Here is a 13,417-nt window from a genome sequence, read left to right on the forward strand (position 1 = left end):
ACGTAAGGACAAAATCAGAAAGGCTAAGGCACAAAATGAGTTACACCTAACTGGGACATAAAAGGAAATAAGAAGTTCTTTAAATACATTAGGAGCCACAGGAAAGCAGCACAGCGTAATCCTCCTGACTGGGCTGAACCATTACACCAAGTGACAGGGGACAGCACTGTTATTGATCCCCAGAAGGCAGATACTACACTGTGTATGCATCTTGTCAAAATGTGAGTCCATAAGCTCATTTATAAGCCACATGCTTCTTCCATAGTTATGTTTTAGCCTAATTAGACATACGTTATTGCCATGTGGATGAATGATGGTGGAGGGAAGAGGGATTTAAGGTTTATTAGGAACTGGGGAACCTTTTGGAGAAGTAGCCTATCTAGAAGGCATGGGCTCCCCCTTAACCAAAATGGAACCAGACTGTTCACACACAAAACTACACAGGTTATAGAGGATCTTTTAAACTAAGTGCTGGAGGAAAACTGAGAGGTGCGGAGGAGTTCATGGTTTGGTTGTAGACCTTAGGGATGAACTTATTAAAGGGGGAATTCTATATCCTACTATAGAGGATAGGAAAGAAATTGGTAAAGTAGAGGCAGGGCTAATGAGGATCAGTCAAATGTAAGAGTCCCATTTAAACGTGACACATTAAGGCAAGCAATTAAATATTGACAGAATATACAAGTGCTTATATACAAATGCCAGAAGTCTAAATACTAAGATGGGTGAACTACATTGCCTGGCATTAAATGAGGATTATTGATATAATAGGAATTGCAGAAACTTGATGGAATGAGGATAATCAAAGGGACATGGTAATACCAGGGTACAAAATAAATAGGAATGACAAAGTAGGTCATACTGGTTGGGGAGTGGCACTATGTTAAAAGAAACAGTCAAAAAAGGTTAAAATCTTACATTCATCAAACTGTACCACAGAATCTCTATAGACAGAAATTCCATGCTTGAATAATGGGAGTATAGCAGTCAGAATATACTCCTGACCAGGATGGTGATGGTGATTGTGAAATGCTCAGGATGATCAGAGAGGCTACAAAAACAAAGAACCAAATAATGGGAGATTTCAACTATCCCCATATTGACTGGGAATGCCTCACTTCAGGACAGGCTGCAGAGAGAAACATTTCTAGATACTGTAAATGACTACTACTTGGAGCAGCTAGTCCACAAGGGGAGAGGCCATTCCTGATTTAGTCCTAAGTGGAGCACAGGGTCTGCTCCATGAAGTAACCATAGCTGAACCATTCAGTAATAGTGACCATAATGTCATTAAATTTAGCATCCTTGGGGTGGGATACCTTAAAAAAAAAAAAAAAGCCAATCAGAGTAACGTCTCCCTTTTAAAAGGGGAACTACACAAGGGGATGGTAGTTAGATGGAAATCAATAAAAGAACAGTCACAAGGGTAAAATGCCTACAAGCAGCATGGAGACTACTTAAAACACCATAATACAGGCTCAGCTTCAATGCATATCCCAAATCAATAAAGGCAGTAGGAGGACCAAAAGAATGCCAGCATGGCTAAACAGGAGAGTAATGGAGGCTGGTAGAGGCAAAAAGACATCCTAATGAGGAAAATAGGAAGGAGCACAAACTCTGGCAAGTAAAATGTAGAAGTATAATAAGGCAAGCAAGAAAAGAGTTTGAGAAGCAAGTTTCTAAGTATGCAAAACCTTGCTAAGCATGCTCTGATGTGGGTCACAAACCTGACGTACTATCCCAAATTGATGTGCCAGTAGAAGAGATTTTAGAACAAATGGATGAACTAAACAGTAATAAGTCACCAGAGCCAGATAGTATTCACCCAAGATTTCTGAAGGAACTCAAATATGAAATTGCAGAACTACTAACTGTAGCGTGTAACCTATCACTGAAATCATTGCGTCCTAGACGAGTGGAAGGTAGCTAACTAAACTCCAATTTTTAAAAAGGGCTCCAGAGGAGATCATGGCAACTACAAGATGGTGAGCACCTGTGCTGTTAATCATATTAATTAATTATCCGGAAAAGGAGGCGAACAGTGTAGTGGCAAATTTTGCAGACAATACAAAATTATTCAAGACTATTAAGTCCAAAGCAGACTGTGTGGACTTACAGCAGAAGCTCACAAAACTGGGTGTCTGGGCAACAAAATGGTATATGAAATTCAATATTGGTAAGTGCAAAGCAATGCACACTGACAAAATCATCCCAACTATCCATATACAATGATAGATTCTAAATTAGCTGTTACCACATAAGAAAAAGATCTTGGAGTCAACATGCATATTTCTCTGAAAACTTCCTCTCAATGCCCAGCCGTAGTCAAAAAGGTTAATAGTATGTTATGAACTATTAGGAAAGGGATAGAAAATAAGACAAAATATTATAATGCCTCTATATAAATCCATGGTATGCCCACACCTTGAATACTGTGTCCACTTCTGGTTGCCCCATCTCAAAAAGGATATAGTGAAACTAGAAAAGGTTCAGAGAAGGGCAACAAAGATTATCAAGATTATGGAATGGCTTCCCTATGAGGAGAGACTAAAATATTAGGGCTGTTCAGCTTCGAAAAGAGACAACTAAGGGAGGGTATTATAAAGGGCTATAAAATAATGAATGGTGTGAAAAAAGTGAATAGAGAAGTGTTATTTACCCTTTCACACAATATAAAAACCAGGCATCACCCAGCGAAATTAATGGACACCAGGTTCAATACAAACAAGAGGAAGTACTTTTTCACACAGCACAACTCCCAGGGAACTCATTGCTATTATATGTTGTGATGGCCAAAAATATTACTGGGCTCAAAAAAGAACTGGATAAGTTCATGGAAGATAGTCATTGATGGACCTATTAACCAAGATGGTCAGGGACGCAACCCAATGCTGGGGATGACCCTAAACCTCTGACTGCCAGAAGCTGGGAGTAGAAAACCGGGGATGGATCACTCCATAATTGGCCTGTTCTGTACATTCCCCCTGAAGGTCAAGTATGGGCCACTGTAGGAGACAGAATACTGGGCAAGATGGACCATGGTCAGACCCGATAAGGCTGTTTTTATGTTCTTGGATATTCCTAACTGAAGTGAAATGACAATACTGATTTACCTTTGTAGGGGATTTGTATTTATTTAAAAAAAAAAAAAAAAAGATGTTGCAGCTTTAGAATAAATTGATCTGGGCAGAACGACGGCCAAATACATTAATCCAAACTGGGGAGAAGGGGAATCAATGGAGTAAGTTTTGAAAGACTTAAGACAAAAATTTAATGTCATTGTTTTTTATTATGAAAAAGATACAAAAATTATTTCCAATGCTCCTTGAGTCAAAATACATCTTCTCAACCATGATATTTTGCAAATCTCAATAATCAATCTCCTTCATTTGCCATTCCTAATCAATGCAGCCTTTGACTGCATCTTTCAAGAGCATCACTAAATTGGAGGAAAATACTGATGGATCTAGACTTGTTAGGTTTATGGTCTTCCACAGCTACATAAATCCCTGGCTAACCTAAAGCCTGCTCACAGTTAACCCCACTGAAATGACCAAATCCCATGAGTTTTTGAAAGTTAGCATTGAAAAGCACAAGGCTACTGTATATTGACACTACAACTTAGTTAGCTTCCAATTTAACATGGGCCTCAACTCCTCTGACATTCCTTACAAGCCACAGGAACACAAGTAAGGAGACAGTGAGAATTAAACCAAAGGAAAATGCCCAGATATGAGAGTTCCCTAGATCTAAAGAGCACATCACGAGAAGATGCCCTCCCTATCTGTACAACAAATCAATACTGAAAAGGGAGTGAGTGCCAAAATGTAATCATTTACTAATAGCCACAGGTGTAACAAGAGGCCTTACTCCAATCAAGACTGATCTATGCCGGGATAAGAACATACATCATCACAGTCACCAATGCAAAATTAAAGTGTAGTGGTCCAAAGTTTTAATCCAAGTTTTTGTTAGCATCTCACCACAAGGGGATAATGTCCCCAATTAATTTAATAGGAACCATCACTGTGGATTAGATTTTGCTGTCTGTGGAGAGAGGGCCCTTTTTGAGAAAATGCAGAATAACCTTAGCACAAGCCTACATGGGGTTAAAGCCCACCCTACCTCCTCCTAGTTCTTTGTTGAGGATATTTTAAAGTTTCAGTTTAATTTAAAGATATTGGCTTCAATAAGATTTACCGATCTTCACAGATTCCTAGGACCAAATGTCATAATCCCCATCTCAGAGTAAGAGATAACAGCTATGAAATCATAAAATGCCAGCCCATGACAAGCTAAAGGAGATTGCCCCATCAGTGTCCTGTGTGCCCAGGACAGTGCAGGCACTAAAACAGATTGAACAGACAACGGTGTCATGATGATCTAACATTGCCATACTTCAACAGCACCCTTTGAAGATCTCAAAGTGATTTACAGACATTATTAAATTTAGTGTCAACACTCCTGTGAGGTAGAAGTATTAAACCCATTTTACAAATGGGAAAACAGGCAACAGAGGGGACTTTCCTGCAGTGGGACAGCAGCAGTGCTTGAAATAAATCTCGGATCTTCTGATGCCCAGTCCTAAGCTTTAGGCAATGTTCCTTTTCATGGACCATGCTCCCTTGTTATACTAGTTTACACTTCTAGAGCACCTATCATCCAAGGTGCATTGCAAGATGCTTCCCAACACTTGCAGGAGAAATAGTAAGATATGAGAAACGAATAGAGTGGAATCTGAGCAGCTCTCTGATTGTGATGGCTGATAAATCCCAAATAATGAGAGGTCACTCCATAGTTTAAAATTCACCTTCCATTTCCAATTTTATGCCGGCATCATGGAATAACTGAGAAGGTGATCAGAATGAATCCAAAGATTAATGTGAGGCCAGGAGAAAGATTTGGGGACAGGCCTGTCATAGTGGAATTGAATGTCCTAAGATGACATTTTTATCGTGGTGCGTCTGCTGACTGTGCATTGGCGTTCCGAGCTATAAGAACAATCAAAATCTGCCTCTTCCTCTCCTGGTCAGAATTCATCTCGCAGCCTTGGGGGATGGTCCATGCCAAAAAATGAGGAGGGCCTCCCATGCACATCACGCTCTCGTTTCACAAAGGCAGTAAACGAAGAGACACAGTTCCCAATAAAATGGTCACATTGGCCAAGGATATACAAGTCTATTTGGGCCACTTCGGGCTGCAAATTCACCACTTTGATCTGCAAAGTGAAAGGAGAAGAGCAAATTAATCCAGCCATCACTGAACAGAACAGATATTCCCAGGGCGTAAGTGTCCTGGCCATAACACAGCAACAGGAAACAAACTGGACTCAATCTAAACTTGTCCTTTCAAAGGCCTCTAGCAAGTACTGCTATTGCATAGGTATCTCAGGTCAGCCCAAGTCCTTGCCAACACACACGACTGGATCTTTTACATTTGGAGGAAGCTGAATTCTTCAGAGCTCCCTTAGTACCTTACTCTTGCTGCTGTGGGTAAAGCTCACTTCTCATTCCACACGTCAGTAATTACATTTCCCAATATGAAGATAGGCAGTCCCAGGGATAATGCCTGGGTGAGAACTGACATACCCCACCCTATCTAATGGGAAAGTGAAGAGTGCTGGGATTCTTAAAATGTTAGGGTTATTTATCTAGGACCCAAACCTGTAAGGTTCTGAATGCCCCAATTCTTCAGACACTCAACCTCAAACAATCAAGTCAATGAACATCCAATCCTTTGACACACACTAAGTGATCTCAGTGAGTGTCAATTTTACCGCAGCACCAGGGCACAAAGAGTATTTCCTCTTATCTGCTTTAAGTTAGTCAGTCCTAATTTCACTGAACACATACGACACAATCTCAAAGTCCAGAGCATGCAGCAGCAGCAGCAGGTGTTGCATTAACAGATAATAGTCGGGAAAGGATATTATTAGAGCAGTCCTGTCAGTCAGAATGAAAGACTTACCTTTCCTTTGAAAAGCTGCTGGATTTCCATGGTGTAGGGCTCAGAATCAGTGGCAACGTAGACAGACTTAGCTTCCACCTTCTTCACCCAGAGCTTGAGTGCACGCTTGATCTCCTGCAGGTCTGGCAAGCACATGTCCATTGTGAGAGGCACAGCAGCGTTTCGGTCATAGCCTACGCACTGTGGTGATGCCATGAAGTGAGATCCAGCCGTCCCGTCCTTCAGCATATTACAGGCATTCTTCTATTAGGGGATGAAAAGAGAGAACACCGTATGGGAACGGCAACAGCTAAGAAAAAAGAATTGGCTCCAACAAAGCATTTCTATTTTCCAAACGTAGCCAGTTATTGAGTGCAAACTAGGTTTAGACTCCCATCCCATCCGAACGACTGACCATACCAGGGCTACTCCCTGTTTCTTTTTTGGTATACTTTCTATAGGGATGATGGCTGCCAGTCCAGTTATGTGGTGATGACACTGACTGCATGCATCAGACCCATTGAAATCTACATAAGAGTCATACCCAGTCTGAGCCGATCCTCAGATGAATTCCTACGTAGGGTCTAACCAGGAGAGAATGAATATAGGCCTCTCCCTTCTGCACCATCTCATCAGACCACACAACATACTTGTGCAGAGGTCGATGCTCCTCTAAGACTGGAAACTGGGCTGGCGCTCCAGGTAGGGCAAGAACAGGGTGCTCTGCTGGTGGAAACCTGGAAGGAGAAATAAGATAGGAGCATCTCTGGGAAAGAGAAGGAAAAAGAAACAGGTATGCAGGATATCTTATGGCCCTGTTAGATTGCCAGGGCAAATAAGAAAAGACAGGTACTCCATGGAATGAAAAGAACTGAGTGATCCTGCATTATAGAAGTCAAGTGAATCAACAAGGAAAGAAGTGCCAGCAGTAGGTGGAATTCCAGACTAAAAACTATGAGATTACATGGATAGCCACTCAATCACAGACAAACAAAATGCCTTCTTCACCTTCATCATCCTCTCACTTCTCTCACTTGTCCCTGGGTCCCTCTATACCTCACCCCATCCATTGTTCTTGCAAGCTCTGGCTAGCTATCGCCTCTACGCATCCTAAGGAATAGAGAAATTCCTACCCACCCCATCTTGTGGACCTTCAGAGGTGCAAGGAGGAGTCTAGCTTGTGTGCACCTTAAAACAACCATACTGGAGATGTAGGCACTGACCCCTAGCCTCCACTCCTGCACTACAATTTTCAGTGCATAGCTTGTTAGCCCTGCATGCATGGTGTAGCCATCCTTAGCTGTGCACTTTCTGAGCTTGGTGAAAGATCCTGTGCAATAAATATTGAAAACAGTGGGTTAGAATGGAAACCATTATGCAATCTGAAATATAACAGTGTCTATCACTCCTGCTGTCATATAAAACGAATCCTCACCATTTCAGCATGTGAATTATACACAGTTTATCGTGTCAAGACACTGCTTTTTACCTCAAATTCAAGAGCAAATCAGAAGTGAATGAATGCAATTTGAGTGATAGAACAATGACATTCATGGTAGTGGATCAGTTACTTAACTAAAGAGTACTGATATTCCTCACCCCAGATTAGAAGAGTTCTGATGCCCAGGCCCACTGCAGTAATAAATATTAGGCCACTTGTGGCTCTGATAACAGGAGGTGGATAATGGATATAAGTTTAGTGTAGTGTGATCTTTGTTCACCAGCTGAGAGCTGAATAATTTCTGATTTACTTCTAAAGAGCAATTAAAGACTTAACATTTCATTACCATGTTTATTGGCTATCAGTTATTGGCTGGCAAGTCGCTCAGCCCTACATGCTTCACACCCAATACTGCCCATAGGAACAGAGTGTTGGGCCAATGCACTATGGAAACAGTCTCAAGGCTTTTGTCTCAAGGTTATGCACTCCTAATTTAAATGTTAAACAATCACTTCATGCCATCCCAAATGACGGCCGGGCTCTATGATGCGACGAGGGTGAGCGTTTCCCTGAGAGCCACTCCATGGGCCTGCACGTGTTCAGCTACTGACATCACTACATCCACCACTGTGCACAGCTTCCCCAAGCTCTTGCTACCTTTGGATCCAGTGGTCTTTGTAAGAGAGACTGAAGGAAATGCCCCCGAAGAGCTCAGACCTATTGAAGTCCACGTTGAACTGATCCCAAAATGGACCAAAGGGATTTCCATCCTGCAAAACAAAGAGAGCTGCTCATTCATCACAGCACATGGAGAACTGGCCATGTGCAAACCAACAGGGTTTCTAACAGGATCTCTGGCTTTAGAGCAGGAGTGAAAAAAAAAGTGGAGGAACTAGAGAGGTCTGCAGCCAGAGTTCTGCTAGAGAAAGACATACTTACCAAAGGATTGACTGCAGTCTGGAAGGCTCACCACCTAACAACTTGCTGGGATGGAGCACTTGTTAATTAAAATAAAAGACTATTCCAAAAGCTGTCCTAAAACATATCAAATAACAGGGATCTGGTCCCCTTCATTTGTCATGAAGGAGCTGGGCTTATAAAATCAGTTGGGGTAACTGCTGTATGGATGTGATATCTGGGTAAAAGGCCAGTGGAATGCCTGCTTTTTTTTGTTGAAGTCTTGTTTTTACCTAAAGTTACAGTTACTTTGAATATGATAAATTGACACAAACCTACACCCGTACTGACTCCCAGCTCTTCACTGTCACGACCAGACCTGAATGTAAGTACCCCCCAGATGGGTTCTAGTGGAAAAGCTGCACATGGATGGATTGCCTGAAATGCCCTGCAGAGTGACTAACCAGGAATGCAAGGGCCATAGGGATAGGCCCAGCACCAAACCCAAGTAAGGTCCCAGAATAATGAATATGTACCAGTCTCAGACTCAATCGTTCCTTACCTAAGCTAGCAAAACAGGAGTGAGACACTTACCTTCATGGGACAAGTCCTTTTGTCAGTGCTTCTCTGAGCCGCTGCTTCAAAGCAGTATGCCACTCGTTTGCTAGGTGGCCAGTGAATGGGTGCTAATTTCTTCATGAAGTCCTCCAAGCTGATAACCCGGTGATATTCTAAGAGAGGCTCCATCTTGAAGTATTCCTTGTAGGAAACATGCAGCTGTGAAAGAGAAAACAAGACCTACTCACAGTACAGTGTGACTGGAAGTCAGTCCCAGCTAAATCTCTAGTCAAATGAATGGGAGAACACTGTGATCTGCACCCTTTTCTTCATTCAGTGACAGCAGGATGAACAGCTCAGGACATCTCATGATCCAAGTAAACATATGCTTAAGGATCCACAACTCTACAGAATTTGATGGGAGGAAGCACAGCAATCTAGAGATTAGAAGAGGGGACTTGAAGTCAGGACTCCTGGTTTCCTAGCTCCACCACTGGCATGCTGAGACCTTGAGCCATAACAAGGAACAGGCACTTATATTTTTCCCCCAATGTACCTTACAAACAGTACCTGATTAAATCTTGTACAGCAGGTGAGTATTATTTCCATTTTACAGATGGCAAAACCGCATAACGCTATTATGTAATTTATGTGGCGCAGTGTTCATAATGTGCTTTGACATCTTCAGATGAAATGGACTATATAAATGCAAAGCTACTATAAAGAGAAAATAATCAGTGCGCACCCTTACCACCACCAAATGGAGTCACCTAATGCAGCATCAGCATCCTGGATGGTCTGTGAGAGGCACCCCTGTAAACACTAGTAATCACCTTGACTTTTATACCCCATTTAGAACAGGTGACACTCTGAATCCTATAAAAGTAACACTGGACCTCTGTTACAAGGAGGCAGAGCTCAGGGACAGGAGGATTAGACAGTAATTGTTTGAGCTGACACAAACCCCTCAGTACTAGTGTTTTCCCATCACAACATTGACTACGTGAACTAGAACACAAACAGGACTTTTTTTGAATGGTTTAAAAACACCCCATGAGATGTGATGTATTATTCACATTCAGTATTGTCTATGCAAGAGAGAGGTGGTAAAAGAAGCTGGCTTAATAGCCCCAAAGGTTAAAGTTCTCTGGGGATCAACAGAACAGGTTCAATGCATGCAAACAGCAGGACAAGAATGCCCACACTGCCCTGGCAATGTGCCTTAGCCAGAGGAACCATTTCCACAAGCAAGATGGAAATTCAGTGTCCACAATCCATTTAGACCTTGGCACCTTTGCTCAAACTGTCAGTAAGGAGGTCAGTTAGTGCCAGTGGCAATATCTGTCCACTGGGAATTAGTCTGAGACCACCAAACTCAGCAGTCTCTTTCTTGTGTATCAGCACATCCTCTCTCCTCTAGAATGCAAGCTCTCTGCAGCAGAGGCTGTCTTTATTTTGCGTCTTGTACATCCTGGAGCACACTGACAGCACTTAATAAACAACAATAATAATGCGGAACAAGAGCCAAAAACCCAACTGTTTTTCACATTTCAGGGCCAACAACCAGAGCCATTATGTAAATATGCAAATAGCCGCATAGAAGCCTGAGTCTCCCTAGAATATTAGTGTAAATTGTTTGGAGCAGAGTCTATTTTTTCCTGTATGACTGTACACCATCTAACACGTTTGGGCCCAGTTGCTATATTAAGTTGTGCTGAATGGACCAATCAGGAATATGTATGTAGCATTGCCAACGTACATGTCACCACACCAGCAGCGAGTGGGACAATGTTTCATTTGTAAAGAACCCAACATCCAAGTATCGATGGGCTAAACAGGACTCACATTAGCATAGGGAGGCCTGTGGTGTCGGTACTCAATCCAGGGAGGGACAGCCAGGGTGCGATTCAATGTCTTGGCAAACGCCAAGGAGCCCAAGAAATGATCCGCTTGGTTCCCAAATCTCCCTAAAAGAGTGTCAAGAGCTGGATTTATTGGCCAAATCAGAGATGCCCATGTTGCCACGGATTCACTACAACCAATGGCCTCCCCCATTACTGGGTCATCAAAAAAAAAAAAAAAAAAAGCCAAGGTGTTCCAGGAATTGCAGGGGGCTGGGGGAGATCTGGGATCCATGGGAGGCTGGAGGCGGGACGAGGGAAGGTCCGAGGGGGGTGAAGGGTGATGCAAAGAGGGACTGTTGGGTTGGAAGAAGGGAGGAAGGACGAGCACCGTGTGGGGAGCCGAGTCTCTGGGGCAGCAGCGTTCCCGGGAGCTGAAAGGGGGAAAGTCTGATTGCAAGAGAAAAGAAGAATGGACCTGGTGGGAGCGGGTCAGTGGGCGGCAGCTCCAGAGGAGCCAGGACACAGGAAGGGGGACACCACGTGGGGGGCAGCAGGGGCAGGGACCAAGAACGGGGAGACGGGAGGGTTCCAGGGAGCGGGGTCCGGGAAAACGGACACTGGGGGGGGGAGGGGTCTGGCTCGGGGGAGGTCCTGGAGGGGGACACCTGGGGGGCGGGGTCTGGGAGGAGGGACACTGGGGGGGCGGGGTCTGGGGGAAGTGGGGGTCCGGGAGGAGGGACACTGGGGGGTGGGGTCTGGGGAAGTGGGGGTCCGGGAGGGGGACACTGGAGGGGTCTGGCTCTGGCGGGGTCCGGGAGGGGACATTGGGGGGCCCCGCGGAGGCAGGGGCTCGGGAAGGGGGACACTGGGGGGGGCCGTGGAGCGAGCCCGCAGCGAGGGTCTCTCACCCATGCAGGGGCAATAGAGCAGGTACCCGGCCGGGTCCCAGGCGGGCACCGCCGAGCCGCCGGCCGGCACCAGCAGGAGCAGGACTCGGAGCCCGAGAGCCCCCATCATCGCGGGAGAGGAGAACCCACCGCCGGCGGCGGGGCGGGCGGGCACGGGGAGCAGCGGGGCAGGAGGCCTATCCCGGCATGCAGCGGGCTGCGGAACGGGGGGGGGGGGGGGGGGCGCTCTAGGGGAAAGGGCACCATAGAGGCGGAAGGAGCGCGAGCGCGGCGTCACTCGCTCCCACAATGCCCCGCACAATGGGGCCGCCGGGGCCTGAGCCGGAGCCGTGCCTGGCGGGGCCCGGGGGAACGGGGTGAGTGCGGGGGGGCGGGCGGGGAGAGCCCCCGGGGGGCGGGGGGAGGAGCCTGCCACGCCACGCCACGGCCGCGCGGGAGCGGCCCTCTCGCCGTGGCCGCCGCTGCAGGGGCGCCGCCCTCGCGCGAGGGCGCCTGAGGGGCAGCCCGGCCCCGCTGGCGGCTCTGGAGGACGGGGGGGGAGCCCCGCGGTCCGCGCCCCCCCTCAGCCCGGGCAGCCAGCCGAGGCCGTGCCTTGCCAGACGGTTATTTAGCCCCCGGGCGGCGAGCACCCGCCGGCACCCCTCGCTCGCTCGCTCCCTCAGGCCGCCCTCCCTCGTCCCGCTCGGCCGGGACCGGGCCCGGGACTCGGGAGCCGCTCCGCTGAGCGCGGTCCCCGGCTGCGGGGAGGGGGGAGGGAGGAGGAGGCGAGCTCGCGGCTCGTGATTTGCTGGGCCCGCGTCTCTGCCCCGGCCCCGCTCGGCCGGCCGACCAATGCCCGTCGTTAATCTGCGTCACGACCCCGCGTGGCCAGCCTCGAGCTGCAGCTCGCGCGTGGTACCGGGTTCGGGCTCCGGCTGATTGCAGGCGAGCAAACCCGCTCGTCCTATCCGCCACCACGGCCTGTGTAGTGAGGCTCTCCCCAGGCGGGTGCAGCATTCCACAGGAGCAAACACGGGAACTGTATGGGCTGGTTGGCCTGACCTCAGTCCGGGACACGGTCAAGGGGCAGAGGATGTAAATGATACCGAACAGGAATATAATTCAGTGCCAATCAGCGTTCAACACGGCTTTATAGGAAATCGGTCTCCTCAACCCAGTTTCATGATTCTGTGGGATGAGGAGTTTGGTTGATAAAGGTAACTAGATAGGCAAGGTGATGAGGTCATATGTATTAATAAAGATGAAAGATATAGAGTTTTATAAGGCAGTTGACTTATTACTTCATGTGATTTTAAGAAAGTGCTGTACAATATCAGTAAAGCAGATGTTAAGTGGATTCAGAACGGACAGATTCACAGTAGTTGTCAATGGGGAATCATCAAATGGGGGGGTGTTTAATGGGGTTCTGTAGCTATCAGTACTAGGGCCAATGCTATTCAACATTTTCATCTATGATGGGAAAGTGAATATTAAATCACTGCTGATAATTTTCTAATGACACAAAGGTTGGTGGAGTGGTAAATCAGGAGGAAGACAGGACTGTCACACAGTGCAAAATCCGGATTGCTGGGTAAACTGGGCCCATTCCAATAAACTGTTTTTTAATACAGCCAATGTAAAGTTACACATTTAGGAACAAGGAATGCAGGTCATACTTACAGAATGAGGGTTGAGGGTGGGGAATGTCTCCTGGAAACCACTGACTCTGAAAACGATTCAGAGGTGATAGTGGACAAGCAAACAACATATGTTCCTTCTGTAATACTGTGGCAAAAAGGGCTAATGCATTCCTTTGATGTATAAACAAGGTATAATGAATAGGA

The 13,417-nt window shown here is 46.1% G+C and overlaps 1 protein-coding gene across 1 annotated transcript; it reads right to left on the reverse strand.

Annotated features, from left to right (window-relative positions):
- Nucleotides 1-3,269: 3,269 nt before the first annotated feature.
- POFUT1 (protein O-fucosyltransferase 1) lies at nucleotides 3,270-12,431 on the reverse strand. Its single transcript, XM_067553969.1, has 7 exons — nucleotides 11,595-12,431; nucleotides 10,688-10,809; nucleotides 8,879-9,061; nucleotides 8,045-8,157; nucleotides 6,491-6,683; nucleotides 5,968-6,210; nucleotides 3,270-5,218 (listed from the first exon to the last, which is right to left on the reverse strand). Exons 1-7 carry the CDS (start codon nucleotides 11,701-11,703, stop codon nucleotides 5,030-5,032), a joined length of 1,152 nt encoding a protein of 383 aa, XP_067410070.1. The 5' UTR covers nucleotides 11,704-12,431; the 3' UTR covers nucleotides 3,270-5,029.
- Nucleotides 12,432-13,417: the final 986 nt, after the last annotated feature.

The sequence above is a fragment of the Emydura macquarii genome, unplaced genomic scaffold, assembly GCF_026122565.2.
Source record: "Emydura macquarii macquarii isolate MOO-44397 ecotype Brisbane River unplaced genomic scaffold, CSIRO-AGI_Emac_v2 contig_1483, whole genome shotgun sequence".
NCBI lineage: Eukaryota > Metazoa > Chordata > Testudines > Chelidae > Emydura > Emydura macquarii.

Excerpts from the sequence above, each read along its gene's own strand:
- POFUT1 (XM_067553969.1), bottom strand. The coding sequence starts at position 11,703 with ATGATGGGGGCTCTCGGGCTCCGAGTCCTGCTCCTGCTGGTGCCGGCC. Across the intron at positions 10,810-11,594 it reads GCTCTATTGCCCCTGCATGG|GGAGATTTGGGAACCAAGCG; the intron begins GTGAGAGACCCT and ends ACACTCTTTTAG. Across the intron at positions 5,219-5,967 it reads AGCAGCTTTTCAAAGGAAAG|ATCAAAGTGGTGAATTTGCA; the intron begins GTAAGTCTTTCA and ends TTCACTTTGCAG.